The sequence below is a fragment of the Aphis gossypii genome, chromosome 3 (assembly GCF_020184175.1).
Source record: "Aphis gossypii isolate Hap1 chromosome 3, ASM2018417v2, whole genome shotgun sequence".
NCBI lineage: Eukaryota > Metazoa > Arthropoda > Insecta > Hemiptera > Aphididae > Aphis > Aphis gossypii.
The window spans coordinates 53,646,862-53,663,736 of record NC_065532.1 but is presented as its reverse complement, the minus strand read 5'-3'; the positions used below and the strand labels follow the sequence as shown (position 1 = coordinate 53,663,736).

At 26.2% G+C, this 16,875-nt stretch overlaps 4 protein-coding genes across 5 annotated transcripts in view; 1 reads left to right on the top strand and 3 right to left on the bottom strand.

Moving 5' to 3' along the window:
- The window catches only part of LOC114126665 (neurobeachin-like protein 1), a 107,733-nt gene that overhangs the window by 27,919 nt on the left and 62,939 nt on the right, over positions 1-16,875 (top strand). The window lies entirely within an intron of this gene.
- LOC114126667 (cuticle protein 21-like) lies at positions 590-1,720 on the bottom strand. Its single transcript, XM_027990667.2, has 2 exons — positions 1,560-1,720; positions 590-1,455 (listed from the first exon to the last, which is right to left on the bottom strand). Exons 1-2 carry the CDS (start codon positions 1,563-1,565, stop codon positions 778-780), a joined length of 684 nt encoding a protein of 227 aa, XP_027846468.2. The 5' UTR covers positions 1,566-1,720; the 3' UTR covers positions 590-777.
- LOC114126668 (uncharacterized) lies at positions 4,793-8,708 on the bottom strand. The gene is made up of 2 exons (XM_027990668.2): positions 8,542-8,708; positions 4,793-6,032 (listed from the first exon to the last, which is right to left on the bottom strand). Exons 1-2 carry the CDS (start codon positions 8,554-8,556, stop codon positions 5,166-5,168), a joined length of 882 nt encoding a protein of 293 aa, XP_027846469.1. The 5' UTR covers positions 8,557-8,708; the 3' UTR covers positions 4,793-5,165.
- Positions 13,462-16,644, bottom strand: LOC114126670 (larval cuticle protein A2B-like). The gene is made up of 2 exons (XM_027990669.2): positions 16,516-16,644; positions 13,462-14,405 (listed from the first exon to the last, which is right to left on the bottom strand). The coding sequence occupies exons 1-2, from the start codon at positions 16,525-16,527 to the stop codon at positions 13,878-13,880; spliced, it is 540 nt and encodes a 179-aa protein (XP_027846470.2). The 5' UTR covers positions 16,528-16,644; the 3' UTR covers positions 13,462-13,877.

Below are 16,875 nucleotides of genomic sequence, written 5' to 3'. Positions count from 1 at the left end.
TACAAGACACCTATTGGTAGTATTCGAATACTTCCACTCGTATTATAGTATGTGTATCGATCGCTAATTTAGTATTTAAACATTTTTCTACTTAAGTAAAATTAAGTACCAACTAGCTGGATTAGTTTTATATTTATTTAAAAGTAGAATAAATCGTATTTACTATTGGTTTAATAATTATATTATATTTGATAAACTTTTTAATGTTAAATATCATTGCTAGTGGTTGTTAATAGAAATTTAATAGAACACAAAAATTAAATGACTATGATAAAATATATGCCTTATGGGTGGTTTTATAGTTTTACTAACTTAATAACATGTGATGAATTTGCATCTTTAGAATTGAGCTTAAAACAAATTGCCTTTATACTACATTTTTGCTGATATTCAATAAATCTCAATTACACGATTATCAATTTAATTTTATAGAGTACTTATTGACTAATTTGTATTTTAAGTTGTGACCGAATGTATTAATTACCAGTGTTTTTTTGAGTAAATCACATAATTCATCTCACTTTTTTTAAATGAAACATTGGTAAAGCTGTAAAAACATTTAAATGTTAACAATTATAAAACAAAAATATTTATAAATATATAAATTAACTTTATTTGGGTTTTTGTTTTGTTTTACAGTTTGTCATTTAAATAAATAAATAAATATAAAAATATAAATATAAATATATAATGAATAATATAACATAATTTTCTTTATTCTATTTTATGAATCAAATTGGAATTTTTAGCAAAATATTTATTTGTATTAAACGTTTATCAATAACCAGTTTTAGTTTTGGTTTCGGGCACAGCTAGTGTATTCTTCAATGGTTTTGAGCCCGTGGGCGCATACCTGACTGGTTCAACTTCAATGGTGTCTACTTTGATAGTTTCTACATCGTCTGTCGATACTGATGGTACGAACACCGCTTGTTGTGCGTCAGATTTCTGTACGTATGCATTAAATCCGTTTGTTGGGTCAGCTGTGTAGTCTACTGTTCTCCTAGTGCCATCAGGTTCGATCAAACTGTATTGGCCTTTGACGACGTCCCCTTGACGGGTTTCTTGTTGGCTCTTAGAGTCGCCAGTTATCTGATCCTGTACCTGGTATGCAAATGTGTATGATGGATCGGGCTGAAATTGAGCTGGTACAACTTGTACAACTTTGGTGACCGGTACAGTAGGTGCGACAAGCTTAGCGGGTGCTACGGCAACAGGAACGGTTTTGGCTGGTGTAACGATTTTGGCTGGGGTAGTGGCGACGACTTTAGCTGCTGGTGCTGCGTATGCTGTGTATGCCACCAACGGTGCTGATTGGTAGAATGGTTGCAGATAAGCCCAAGGGACGGGTCCGTGTGACGTGAATGAAGATGCTACGTAGGTCGCGGGTACATCGGTTATGACAACTTCGGCAGCTGAAACCATAGCGGCTACTAAGGGCAGAATGATGAATACCTGAAACATTTTTGAATTTTATTATTTTTTCAGTCAATTCTGAACGAACTTTTTTTTGAACGTGAAATAATCGGTTTACTCGTTTGTTAGCTTAATGTACTTACCTTCATTTTGAAGCAGTTGTTGAGTTTGTGAATTGAATACTTCTTGTACTGGTAATAGTAGTACTGTTTGGAGTGATTGACTGTGATGTGATTCAATCTTGATCGACTCCCATTTATATATTGTTTAAAAGGCCCTCGTGCCCCACCATTTTTAAGGACATCTCGTACGTGTAGACAAATATAATTCATATCGATGAACATGTTAATATTCAATTCTGACGCCGTGATTAGAATTAAATTATATTCATGTCTCAAATGACCATGATGCATCTTCATAGTTTGGATTTTGCAATGAAATAGATCATTAAGTGAATTTTGTTTTCGAGCCAAATGTACAAATAGAAATTGACCCTTTTATGTACTCGGCCAATATGTATATATATTAAATTGTTATGGAATTATTTGTCTTATTTAAATTATTATATTACTTATATAGTGTATAAATAAAAAAGTAAAAACTAATAATTATGAAGTATAAAACATAAAAATATTATCAAATTAAAGATGTTTTAAAATAAATATTTGATTAATCACGAATTCTTATCAATAAATTTTCATAGTAATTATATTGGCAAGCTTAAATTCATTGTTTATCGTGGAGTAATTTCTGAATATTAGAACGCGTACGTGAAAGATGGTCCGACACGCATTTATCGAGGACGTTTTTATGGCGTATAATGCATACCTGATATGAGTCTAGGCCGCGGATTAATATATTTACATTTTTCTAAATGGGAAGTTAAAAAATATCAAATAATATTTTGTAGGATCCTTGTGTATAAGAATATTCTCTATAAGACTATCATTGAAAATAATAGAAACAAAAACAACTTTGAATACCAATTTATAATATTTAAAAAATACAAAACAATAATAATAATAATATGATCTTGAACAAAAAAATATTAACATTGAACATATAAATACACATAGTAAATTCATAATAATTAGTATTTCTCCACTTCCCTCCCCAACCCAACTATCAAAAAAATTGTTCGTAGTTACTTATTTTGTATTTTATCATTAGTTATTTTATGAAATCAAGAATTTGCTTAAAAACAAGTTAAAAGTAAATAAACAAATAAATGCAAATAAAAAACTTAGTTAATACCTATTGTTTTTTGTAATATATAATTTAAGGAATCCATATTTTTTACATTAATAAATAATAAATATTACAAATTTTTTTTAAAAAGAAATTTATAATTATAACTAAAGCAAGTTTAAATTAACTGTGTAATATAATTTTCTAATCCTAATTTTCCTCTGATTATATTTAATTTAGTTTTTTTTGTCATATTTTTTTTAATTTTAGTCTTTAAAAACTTATCTTATGATTATCGACTTACCATTTTTAATTTTCAAAAGTTTTAAGTATAAAAACCATTCGGAATTTGACCAAATTATTTTGTATACCTATTATCTTAGAATTTACAAAGATTACCAATAACCCGAAATTTACTGTTATGCGGTTTTACTGGTATTTGTAATTTTACCGTAATACATAAAATTTTACATTACCTATACCTATAATTTAAATATTTTGAACATAATTAAAAATTCTAAAATTGGTTTCGTTTAAAAAAGTTTTAAAATAAATAATCACATATTTTGATAGTCATAAATTCTTAGTTCTACAATGTTTTTATTAATTTTAAAAAAATTACAATTCTGAAAATATAAATTATTTGAATTTAGAATTATCAGAAGCATTAGTATTGTGTTTAAAAATAATTTTGAAAGGTATATGTAATTGTTAGGTAACAAATTTATATTTGTTAAAATAAAACTTAACATTTTACTTTTCACGTTATAAAAAGCTATACAATTTATATTTCACAAAAAATATTTGTGACGCATATTTTTGTAGGACACAAAACCATGCATTTTTAAATATTACTTGTCTCATAAAATAAGAATATTACAAGAACTATGTGAAATGATTATTCTTAAAAATTGAATAAATAATAATTTAATAGGTTGTCAGGATTTGCTTAAAAATTGTTTGTGATCAACCAGTTTATGGTAGTAGTATTTACTCTTTATCCTTAGCTGATATATAATATATATCATGATTTTTAAATTTTAGTATTTGTTAATGAGGTATCTAATATTTAATATTTTGTTTTATTATTATATGTCAATTACACTAAAATGCACATGTGTTAAATGCAGTTCTATTTTGATTTGATTTTATGATTGCATTTCATTATATTTAGTTTGAAAGAAGTCAAACTAATTATTAAATATATATATTAAGTGAAATTGTTTTGAATATTTATTATGTACTATACATATTAAATTTTTCCCTTAACAAATGTTAGCTGTTATTAAATTAAAATATAATGATTAATAATAGAACAACAAGAATAGTATAAAATTTAGTATAAAATTATAATGTAGACTGTAGTAGTAGCGGTATTACAATGCGTGTATTTTCATTTACATTTCATTACGATACAATATACATTATACATTAATTTTATTAAAAATGTATTTCTACTTGTTCATTGAATCAAAAATATAATCACGTAGTACCTACTAATAGTTTATTTTCAGCGTTAAATATATTGCTATACTTCTATTACTTTGTAGTGTAAATTGATTTTTATTCATTATATATTTCATATTTTTCAAATATAACATTTAAGTACTCGTAGACTTTAGTTTTTGTTTTTCTATTATATAATTGGGAATTTTAATTAATAAATTCAATTATTAAATAATTATAATAATTCAATTTCTCTTTCACCATCATATAATTTCTACGTAGGTACTTATAATGTATTTTATCTAAATTAATCTTTGTTAATCATTTGATCTAATCATATTATAATATATTTTTCATATTTGGGTAACTTAATCATAATTTTAACGATTTATTACCATTTTTTTTTTTTTTAAATATTTATCATTAGACTAGCTAAATGTATTTATTTATAATTAATTTTTTCGATGTTAGTGATTTAGGAAGTATTCTAGAAATATTTAATACATAAAATAAAAAGGAAGAAAGTATCTAATAGGTAGGTATATATTTTATGGTTTACTGAGCTACGTTAAATGTCTATGATATCTAACCTAACTGGAGTCATAATAATATGGTATCGTGTTTGTTACAAGCAATCATAATCATAATCATGAAAATTATACTATAGAGTCATTATAGTCAATATCCATAATCCATAATAGTATACATTAACTTAACATTAAAGTTTTCACTAATACAAAGTAATTAATGTATAATATGATACCAATCATTTATTTTTTTATTGAATTACAAAAATGCATAATGATATATTTAAATATAAAATAAATGTAACTAATGCTCGATTACAGAGTAGTACACTTAAAAAGTGTTACATGTTTATTATTATTGTATGCTATGCAGTTGCCAGTAGTCGATATAATGATATTATGCAGTATTTTCGATGATATTTATTTTGAAATAGTTACCACTATCTGTTTTTTATTATATTAATAACACTATAATAAAAAAATTATAATATTAACTCATTAATTATAGTTATATTATACTAAAACGATATTTAATGCGTTTGTATGGTCGCCATTATCCCACCACCGTATTTTATTTAGTTGACAGTTTCACTGCTGAACAGGATTTATTGTAGTCAATTTTTCACCAGTATTAGGCGCCTTATTGATTGGTGTTTCTGCATTTTTTACCTTCTTGTAATATTTTTTCAATTCAGTTTCTGTTGCATTTAACTCTGTCTTAACAACTATCGGTTTAAATGTTCTGGAAATATTGTTTGGTTTGTTATACCGTGGTTTAGATTTATCTGTTTTTCGTTCGTTGTTTGCCTCTTGTAGTTTGGCACTAGGGTCTATCGTAATGTGCTCTAACATTCTATCCGCTTCGTGTGGTCTGGATATATTATGATGGCTCGACCGCGACGGTCCGTCATCGTCAACAATACTCGGTACATCATGTCGGTCATTCGAATCGCCAACATGGCCGCGGATTATTTTATAACCGTAACTGTACCCTTGCGATGCCGGTTGACCACTGACATGCGTTTCTGAGTAAATTGTAGCTTTTCCAATAGGTGGATCATTATTATGATCGTTCGTAGGTCGATTTTGGATTTCCTCATCGTTTGAATATAACATTGTTTCCGTGTTAGGTTGTACACGTTTGTCTCTAGCCAGTAAATATTGTGTCGATTCATGTATCGGTGAGCGTCGGTTTTCACTATTGGGTACAAAGTATTGTATTGGCGCTTGGACTGCGTGATTTATTAAAGGAATTTTTCCCGTGTTTATCACTAGTGGTATTACTTGGTGCTGCTGTTCCGCGGGTACTGGATAATGAAGTGATTCGTACGAGATTCCGGACGAGGCTGGTAGTATAATGATGGGGTTTAAAGATTCGGTACTATGGTCATGTGTCACTTGACAAGAATGTTTCGCGAGTGTAGAGAATAAAGAAAAGATAAAAAAAATCCAAATCTGTTAAAAGACAAAAACAAATTATTTATATTAAAAACTTTTGTTTACTTAAAAAAATATCATATAATTATTTTCTTCTATATGGATAATTCTATTATTCTAATGTTAAAATGTATTCCGTGTATAATAATAGCCTTATTAATTTATTATTAAATAATTACGTCGGAATTGAGCGTATTTAAATAAAATTGAATGTACATAATATTATATTTGACATACAAAAAGAGTAGGCGTATGAGAATAAATGTATAATACATTTTTACCGACGATTTATTTACAAAGTCCTTGAAAACAATTTAAGTGAAGTGTCGTTTGTGGTTGATTTAACAAAATGAAATTGATAAAAAATTATCAATTGGAAACGGCCAAACTTGTGATTAATGGTAATCAGATTGTATTGAAATATCTTGCTTGATGTATTATTATTTTATTTTTTTTTTTGCACAATACTGGTGTATAAAAACAGACGTGAAATCGAGTAATTGCATATTTCGCCACTGTTTCTTAGGAATTTAATACGTAGTTTAATCAAAAACAAGTCTCTTAAGTCCGCGTGTCTAGAATTTATAAGTTATTCGGACAATGTCTGTTGTCAATTAATAATAAGTCAGCGTACTTGTGTTGACCTAAGGTATATTTTATGTTATACATCTATATACTGTATATATTAAATATACAAATTGTATGTATATACATATATTTATAGGTACATAATATTATGTTATTGTAATTTTGTATTATACACTGCAGTAGTTGGCTTTAATTTTATAAAGTTGAGTTAAATATATATTCGATATCAGTTTTAATTAATAAAAGCGATAACAAAGCCCTTATTTTTATAAAACTAATTAAATATTGTATATTAATTAATATGTTAATTTTATTCAAATTTATTTAATATAAAAGTATACAATATTATAAAAGTTTATTTCATATTATTTTTTTATTTATAAGTCTACAGCTGTAAATATAAAGTAATTTCCACGAATTGTCCATCTAAATGTTTAATCGGGCAACTCGGTAACTAGATGGTAATATATTACTGTAGATTACAGTACCTTCATTACACAATAACGTAGATACAATAATCTACTTACTATTTCAATCTAAATTATGTTTTGAATAATCAAATATTATAAATTAATTCTTCCATTATTATTCAAAATGATTTTAAATAAAAATGTTAAATTGTTTACTTTTAAAAAAAATGATAAAATAGTTAACTTATAGCTATTTTTAAATTTAACAATACCTCACGACTTCTCTTACGTTGTAAATTTAATTTAATTATTATTTTCTAAATTTTACTTAAAATTATTGTTGAAAAATAAAAACCATTTTTTTTTTTTGTTAAATTTAAAAGGAACTATGAAAGTTCAGACTTCAGAATATTAATTATTATTTTATTTTTTGCCAATACTTTGTTCTTAAATTCCATGTTTAAAAGTTTAATATGATATATAAATAATATATGTTTAATATGATAAATAAAAATTGTAATAAAAAATTATATATATAAATAATTTAAAAAAAAATGAACCAAACATTAGAATTTACTGATACATGTATAGTGAATGGGCATTATTAATTTCAGTTTTAATAATTGTAAGTTTGTCGTAATTTCTTTATTTTATAAATTCGTTGTTACTATTATTTTATCAATTTATCATTGTATTAAACGTGTTGAATTTTCTACATTCTTCAACAATCTTTGATTTTTTTTTCCATAAATTTAGTAACATAGTTTGATTGATGTTAAGTAGAGGAAGTAACGGGTGTGTAGTTTTTCCTTTTTGGAATGAAGCTTTATGGGGAAAAAAGTAAATATTTATATATGTAGAAAAAAATACAATTCTTGCTTCTAGAACCATATTTAGTGTTCAAGAATTTGTGCCATACCATTACTATACTATACCTTTTACCTATATAATATTATAATGTGTATAGTATTGTTAATCAGATCATACGATTTTTATCTTGTTATAACACTTATAATCTTTTATTTTATTTTCAAAAACTATTTGTTACATAACAATGTATAACACAATTTTTTTTAAAAAATTAGTCGTATTATCCTTATATTGTAATTTATGATAAAAGTATATCTTTGTCTCAGTACGTTCTCATTCGAATATATTTTAGTATAATTACATAATTACAGCTACTTAATAAAATTAAAGAAACGATATAATATTAATTTGAGAAAAATGTGTATTCAATTACACGACTAAATAAAATTATTATTCAGGACATGCAGTATGCAGTATAGTTATAATAGTTTATACTATTCTCACGTACATTTTGATTATATTTTAATTTATAATAATTAAATCTTTAATTTTTTTTTTTTTTTTTTGGCGTATTTTCGAACTAATAGTATTTAGAAATATGTCGGCAAAATCACAAAATATTCGAATAATTTTAGTTGATTCATTTCAATAAAGTATTAAGTATTATTAATTATCATCTACTTCTAAAATAATAAAATATGATTTTAACTTAAACTTACCCAAGCTTCCATCATGATCCAAGTATTCTTAAAATTTTTGCTAAAGAATCATTTTTTGCATCAACGAAAATAAATACTTTTTATGTGTGTATCTGCATGTATGTAAGTATCGATATATGTGTGTATGTTTGAGTTTAATGGTTTATTTAATGTGTATTTTATACCGGAGTTCGATACTCATATATTCGAGAAATGTTGAGAGCCCAATTATATATTTCCTATAGTGTTATATGCTTCAGAAGGGGTTCCGTATCAAATTAGCAGAACGGTTCATATTATATTTTATAAACATTTTACCGTTAACCCATAATTTATAAACATTTGGTTGAAACAGTATTGATAAAACGAATTTCATAAAAAAATTTATATATTTTTCTTTTTTTAATCTTAATGTGAAAAAAATCAAATTAACTAAAATCATTCTTGGAAGAATAAAAATGGTTAAACGAATAATAATAGAGACATCTTTCTTTGGCTTAATAAATGCAACTTTATATTAATCTGCAGATATAGTACATATATTAATTAATAAAATATTTTTTTATGTAATTAATGTATTAATGTGCATTTAAAACTAGTATGTTGGAGAATATTAGTTTTATATCATATTAATTATTGTATATTATATTTAGGCACTACATATTGATTTTTAAATTTATTTTCAAAACCAATGTTTATATTTGTGTGTTTTTTCTTATTGAAATATATTTACACTAGTCGTCCCCGTTAGTTATCCGTATAATATGTATCCACTTATATTTTGTTCATTTCTTTATTTAATATCTAGTGTAGTGATGTTTAAAACTTAAAAACAAAAAAAGATTAAAGTTTAACTTTGATTTTGATTTGATTTTTAACACGTCAATCATAATATTTGCACATTTATTTTCACTAAACACTAAGGCTCTTTACTAAGTTTGTAATCGGCATGTAGTTATTTACTCTAGTTATTTTTATATTTGTGTATGACGAATATTAGTAAGTAAAATAATTTCCACTACTCGCCAAAGCTTTGCTATGTACTATGTTTAAAGTTTTGTTTTCCAGTAGAAAAATATATTGGTTATCAGTAGAGACCCACTCGAGATTACCTAACATATAATTTTCACGGTAAAAACACTCCTTTTTCACATCAATATAACCAGCGAGAATGTTTGTCCCTGAGACTTATTTATTGTGAGAGCAAACAAAACTTTCACCGGAAAATTCTAGCGTTTAAAAGATATAAGTAAGTATATCGATGTCATCAGATTATGATATGGATTTGTGGAATTTACGCCAGATGTCTTTCTACTAGCCCAGTGAGAGTAATAGTATCGGTATGATCAAATTATTTTGATGATCTTTTACTAAGAGCCTCGTGCTAGTACTCGTATATAGCCTAGAGCCCTAGAATAAACATAATTTTTTTTTTCATTGTGAAAATAATTTTTAAATAAGTTCTCTAGTTCTAGATATTAACCCCAAAATTCAAACAAATACATAATTTTACCTCAATATAAAATTAGTATAGTTTGATACTTTGATGTATTAAAAAACAATAACTAGTTTTTAGAAAACTTTAAATTAATTAAAAAGTAAATTTACAAGTTAAAACTCTTTTTATATGTATCGTTAATTATCCCGTTCTTGAATACTAACCTTAATGTTTGTCATAAAATCTAAAATCTGTAATTTTCAATACCTGGGTAATATATTACTGATTTAAACAAATTTTATACATATTATATTTTTATACGGCGTTCGTTATATGCAATATACTTGCATGGTTATAATTTAAAGCTGTTAGTGGTAAGAAAACTCTTTTATATGAGGTGTTTAATATAATTGAATATGCTACATTAAAATATAATATTTATTTTAATTTGAAAAATATATTTTGTATTCTGCAATGTAAATATTATTATTTGCATTATAAATATAATGGATAATATATTTGATGTATACAATATATGTACAACTTAACCTATTGAATTAACATTATTCATTTTTTAATATTTATATTAATTAATTTTTCTTTAACCATTATAAATTTGAATATTTTTTCATATAGTTTTAATGTTATATTATTATTTATTTTCTCTTTTATTTTTTTTTTTTTTATAATTATTGGTATTTTTTAGATTATCAGGCGTTTTCCTACTAAAAAATACAAGTGAAATAAAATTATTATTTAGGTGCATTTATATTGCATATAATAAACGCCGTTTTTCAAAATAATCTTAGTTTATTAAACATTTTTTTTAAATATTGAATTTTAATGTGCAAATATATGGTTGACTTAAAACAAAATTAATTTAAAGTATGTCTTAATGAGTAGATACTTGGTGAGCTATGTTTTTAATCTAATTCAAATAGAGAATTATTATTGAAAATCAGAATGCATCTTTTTATGTGATACGAACTAACTCGATAAAAAAATACTATACAAACTAAAAACTAAAATTATATAAATTTAAAAACTTGAAGTTATTTTAGATAAAAATAAAAATATATATAAACCAATTTTTAAAGTTAGCAAAAGCTTGGTGTCACTCAACCAAGTTATTGATTGATAACTAACAATATTATAACTATTTTACATAAATAAGTATTAAAATATTTTAAATAATACAATTTTTAGTATAAACCATTATTATTGATACATTTATACGTAATCAATAATCATTACAAGTATCTATTAATTTTTATTTTAAGGCAATTATAATTTATTTTTAATTGCTTTACTTATTCAATTATTACGTTTTGTAGGTAGGTTGTTTTTATTATTTTATATTTTTTCTTTCATTAATAAAATATTTAGACGATACAAATGCTTGATGTTAACCAAATATCGATAATCATTATACCTAATTTTACTTCTATTCCGGTTAAATAAATAAATAGGAATTAATATTTAACGATTTAAATCATCGAATATAACATATATTATGACATTGTAAGCAATATAATATTGACTTTACGTGAAAATATTGAGGTATTTTTTCGAGTGTTAACGTATAAATAATTTTAATCTTGTGTAATAATTATTAATAAATTATATAACTTTGACATTTTGTTCAGCTAAGCCGCAGCCAGTAGGAAACTATAATTTGCTTAAAATATTTAGAGTTATTTGATTAACAGAAATCACAAAATTGGTGTAATAATGTACACGAATAACTATTTGATTCTTTATACTGCCAACACCCTTCTTTTTTGTTTAATTGGCATTTATTTATGTTGATAATATTATTTTAAGTGTCACGAAGTGTAAAAGTTAAATTTAGGTTCTTCATAAGATTTTCATACTTTATTGAAAAATATCGAAAATACTTAACTACATAAAGTTCTAATTTTTATGAAATCAGATATTTAAACAAAAAATAAGATTTTTTTCCTGAAAAGATTAGTTATTTTGTAATTCAAAAATAGTTAATTGTTGGGAACTTCAAATTTTCTCCGTTATGTATATAATATTTTTTTTTTACGCAATAATATATTTAGACAAATTGTAATTAATTTTTCTACTACGAATCTATTCACACTATAATATGTTTTGCTATATTACCTTATAATTTAATAAAACCTGGTAATATAATAATTATAATGTTGTAAATTTAAATTGATTTTTATATAAATTAGTTCAATTACTCTTAATATTGATAGAAAGTAAATTACTATCATATAGTGTTGTATATTTATATCATAAAATAATAAAATATACCTTAGAAATTAACGTTTAAAATGGTTTCTACTAAAAATAATTTTTTATATATATATATATATATATATATAACTATATGTATATATAGTATTATGTAAATTTTGTCAAAATGTCGGTTTATGTCTGCTATGTAGGAGTTGCAACAGTTTTATTCGTTCATTTTTTTTTTTCATGAATATAGTTTATATTATTTTGAATATAATTATAAAATTCAAGGAGCTAAAATAACAGCTCCTGAGATTTTACACCTTAATATTCATACACTATAATTAATTTTAATTTTTAAAATAATTTTTATTCAGTTAAAAAGTATACAATCTGTATAGGTATAGGCAGAATAGGTATTTTTTTTTTTATATAAATCGCAATATTAAAGACGTAGACTTCCAAATTCAAGGTAAATTGTTCTTTATCTATTATTCAATAACACTTTATATCTATTTAAAAAATTTAAGTCATACTCATAATTGTATTGTTTTTAATATAGCTCACATATAACTGATTCCTATGTACTAATCTTTCTCGTTTGCCTCTGACTATTGCGTTGTATTCTTTCTCAGAATTATAGATAAAATATCTCCGTTTTTCTATTCAATACTTTTTATGTGATTTGCCTCCACTCGTCAGTTTAAAATTTTTTTTTTTTATAGTCAGTATTTTTTATCCATCACCAAGACCAATAGACCATTTGTAATGTAATTTCTCGAATAGTATTAATAATCTCATTTTTCAATCATACTTTTGATTAAAATATTTTTTACAGTAAAGTTTAATATATTATTATCACATAGAATTAAAAAATAATAACCATTACTAAGAGTCTCCAAGGATAGGCCTAAGGCCTCCAAATTTCGAAGTATCAGATTTACCTGGTTCTAAATTTTTTTTTTCTGTTTTTCTGGACGCCTCAAATTTGGCGTATTTATTAATCTTAAAAAAATTGACTTTAATACCAGATCCTTTCAACACACTACATCTCACAGTTATTCGTAAATATTTTTTTTTCTATTTGCACGTATGTTGGAAGAGGATCCTTCATAATAATATCATACACTAGTCTTTGAAGTGAATCTTCGTATGCTTGTGTATACTTATTTAGGAAGTATATCTGTATTCTGTATATCTAGGTTCTTACATTCAATTTGTACAATTTATATTGTTGATCAGTAGCCCGTTTTGTAAATCAACAAAGAAAAAAAAAATAGACACAAATATTTATATACGAAAAATACAGTATTATATTATATTATTAACAAAATATAAATAGTAACGTACAACAGTATAATACTGTAGTTCGTCTTAAATGTATATGTATATTTATTATATAGAAACAACAAGAAAAACTAAGTGTAGGTAGGTATTGCATTGCATTATAGAACATAATATGAAACTAAAAAAAAAGCTTAAAACCTTATATAAATGTATAAATTATTATAGTTGTAATAAATAGGATTAAAACAAAAAATGTTTGTGTTCAAATTAGAGGCGGCACCGCCGCAGTGATAATAATAATTTAATTTTCACTATATCCAGTGGCGTGTGCAGCACCCCTATAGGATAAAGTTTGGTGCAGTGTAAATCTGTTTCAGTGGGTCAGTGGTGCGGCGGTGACGGTCACGTGAACGCCGTCTCAGTGATAAGCCGGGTATGCGGTCTGGTACGGTGACGGCGCGTACGCCTTGACGGCCGGATAGATCGGCGCATAAGCGTTGACGGTTGCGGGGTAGACGGCGGGCGCGGGCGCGTACGTCTTGACCGGATATGCAGCGCGGGCGGGTGCGGCCGCGTAACCCTTGACCAGCGGTTCCTTGGTGACGACCGCGTTAAAACCGTTGTGCGGGTCCGCCGTGTAGTCGACAGTCCGTCTGGTACCGTCCGGGTCCACCAGACTGTACGATCCGTGCACCACGTCGCCCTGTCTGCTCTCGTGCTGGCTCTTCGAGTCGCCCGTCAACTGATCGTGCACGTCGTACGCGTACGAGTACGACGGGTTCGGGTCGTAGTCTGCGTCGTACGACTTGGCCGCCGCCGCGTAATACGGTACCGGCGCGTACAGGGCGGGCGAGTACTGGGCGACCTCGTAGGGGGACGCCGCGTAGGGCGTGTACACGGGAGAACCGTAGGCCACTGCTGCTAGGACGGACGTGAATACTGCGAACTGAACAAAATGTATAATAATATTATTAATCGACTTGATCAATTATTATTACCCAGAGATATATAACTATATTATCACGACATTGAAATGTGTTTTTTAATCTAAAACTCTTATGGATCCTTCCGGAATCACAAATAATAATGTATAAATTTGATTCTAAACGGTCCATAACTATGGATTTGCATATGGGATGGGTGTAATCCGAATAATATTATATCTGCGTATTCGTCAAAAATTATTGTAATCAATATAATCTATCTATCTGTCGTTTTCAGTTTGTCAAACTCAACCTATTTCGATAGGTTGAGTGTCTTTTTAAAATATAAACCTTAACCACCCTCTTACTTCGAGTATATTTTTATTTGTTACTCAGTTTTATACATAAAAATAGAATTGCTTTATTAGCCGAAATGACAAAATAAATTACAATACAGAAAATAATTATTTTCAATCATAATAACTATTTTATTATCTGTAACCAATGATAACCCTGTTATAAACAATAAAAAAAAACAATCGATTTTCGTATATAGAAACACAATTCACGTAATAGTTACCCTATTGCGACTTATAAGAGTAATAAAACAAATTTTCAAACCTTTCTCGAATCTTTAAAAATCTATTAACATCTATAACTTTTAACAAAATTGTTTTTGAATCAATAACGATCAAAGAAAGAAACATTTCTATTTATATATTATATGTGTTTACATAATATCGTAGAAAAATTGCTGCAGGACTCAGTGTCCAAATAAAACCATTCCCAATTAACTCAATAAGTTCTTATCATACTTGCGATTATTAATTAGATGTTATAGTTCTTGCTGTAATTATTTTGTAAGATTTTTAACTTTTAAGTTAAATGAACTGTTTTTAGTATTTTTGGTATAAACAATAATTATAGTTATTGACTTAATATAATATCATATTAATATTTTATAAGTTGAAATCATATTCCAAGAGATTTCTTTAAGAGAATATAAATTTCTTATAATTTAAATATAAACGTATGTTTTTAAAATTAATTTTTCTTTTAATCTCAATGAATTAATCTAAATAATTATGGTTATTGGTTATGAATTATGATACTCTAATGTTCATTAAATTTTTTTATTTTGTTGTTGACTACCTGAATTTAACTAACAACCTAATCCTAAATAAATAATTCAAATCGAAAACGCTACATTTAAAATAAATTTTAAAAAATAATAATAATATAGAATTATTAAATGCTAAAGGATCAAGTAAGATATTTACTATTCGTTGCCCGGTGGGTAATATCGTCTTATTATGTATATGAGTATTTTAGCAGTCATTATTTGAATTAATTATTCATTATAATCATTATCTGAAACGATCATTCTTAGTTTTTTCAAACTCCGGTAATTAGCAAGGCTTAAAACTTATTATATATAGGTATTTTAAAGTTTTTTTACTTGAACTTTGCATGAGTGTCTAGTGTCACCATCTTTTATTATAACTGGCGAATTTAAAATTCTTCACTAATTAAAATATATTTTTAAAATTAGTATACAATTTATAACGATAGTTTTGGTATACATTATTATAGTGGGTTCTTCTATAGAAGAAAAAAATTAAGTTTTTTTTTGTATCATATTAATATCATCTATGTAGGTAATTATATATAAAATCATATTTATGGGATCTCTTTAAACATTGCATTATCAACGTTTACGAATCACGTATAATACACGTGAGCGGTAACTTGTGGTAGCGCCATCATTCGAGAAAATCTATTTGTAATTATCACGTAAACTGAGTTAACTTCAAACGAATTAAAAACAAAAAAAAGTAAATAATCGAAAATTCTGCGATGAAAGTTGTGAACGACAAACATACCTTAACAGAAATAATATTTATGTAATTTATTACAATACAATGTGTTGTTATAATTTCAAAAAACATGCTGATTTATAATAGTTCTTAAAAATTAAAAGTTGCAATTTTAAATCGGTGTTGCTCCGAATTTTTGAAAACCGTATAGGATATATGTTGGATTTATAAATATATCAGTTTCGTCTTATATAATACATATGCCTATACTAATTTACTTAATGCATATATCATATCAATAAGTATGTGTACTTACCCTGAAAGCCATAATGATCGCTGAGTGAAGTGGTTTGAGACGTGGAATTATAAATAGTAAAATATACGAACAACGTTCCGTGAGATGATTGCTCTGGAGTCTGGATGGGTGTGATGCTGGATCCGTGGACGGGTGTCTTTTTATACTCGCTGAAATCGCTGTGAACCTTCCGAGACCACTCCTTGACGTTATCGTACGCGCGCCTATGGGGGGAAAAATCGTAGCTGGGCCCCCCGGGGGCCTACAACGACGACGATGCCTCCGTAAAATTATAATAGTAATAATAATAACAAATATATTATTATTATAATATGACGGAAAACGGGCGGCGGTCCTTATAATATGTATTGCATTATATTT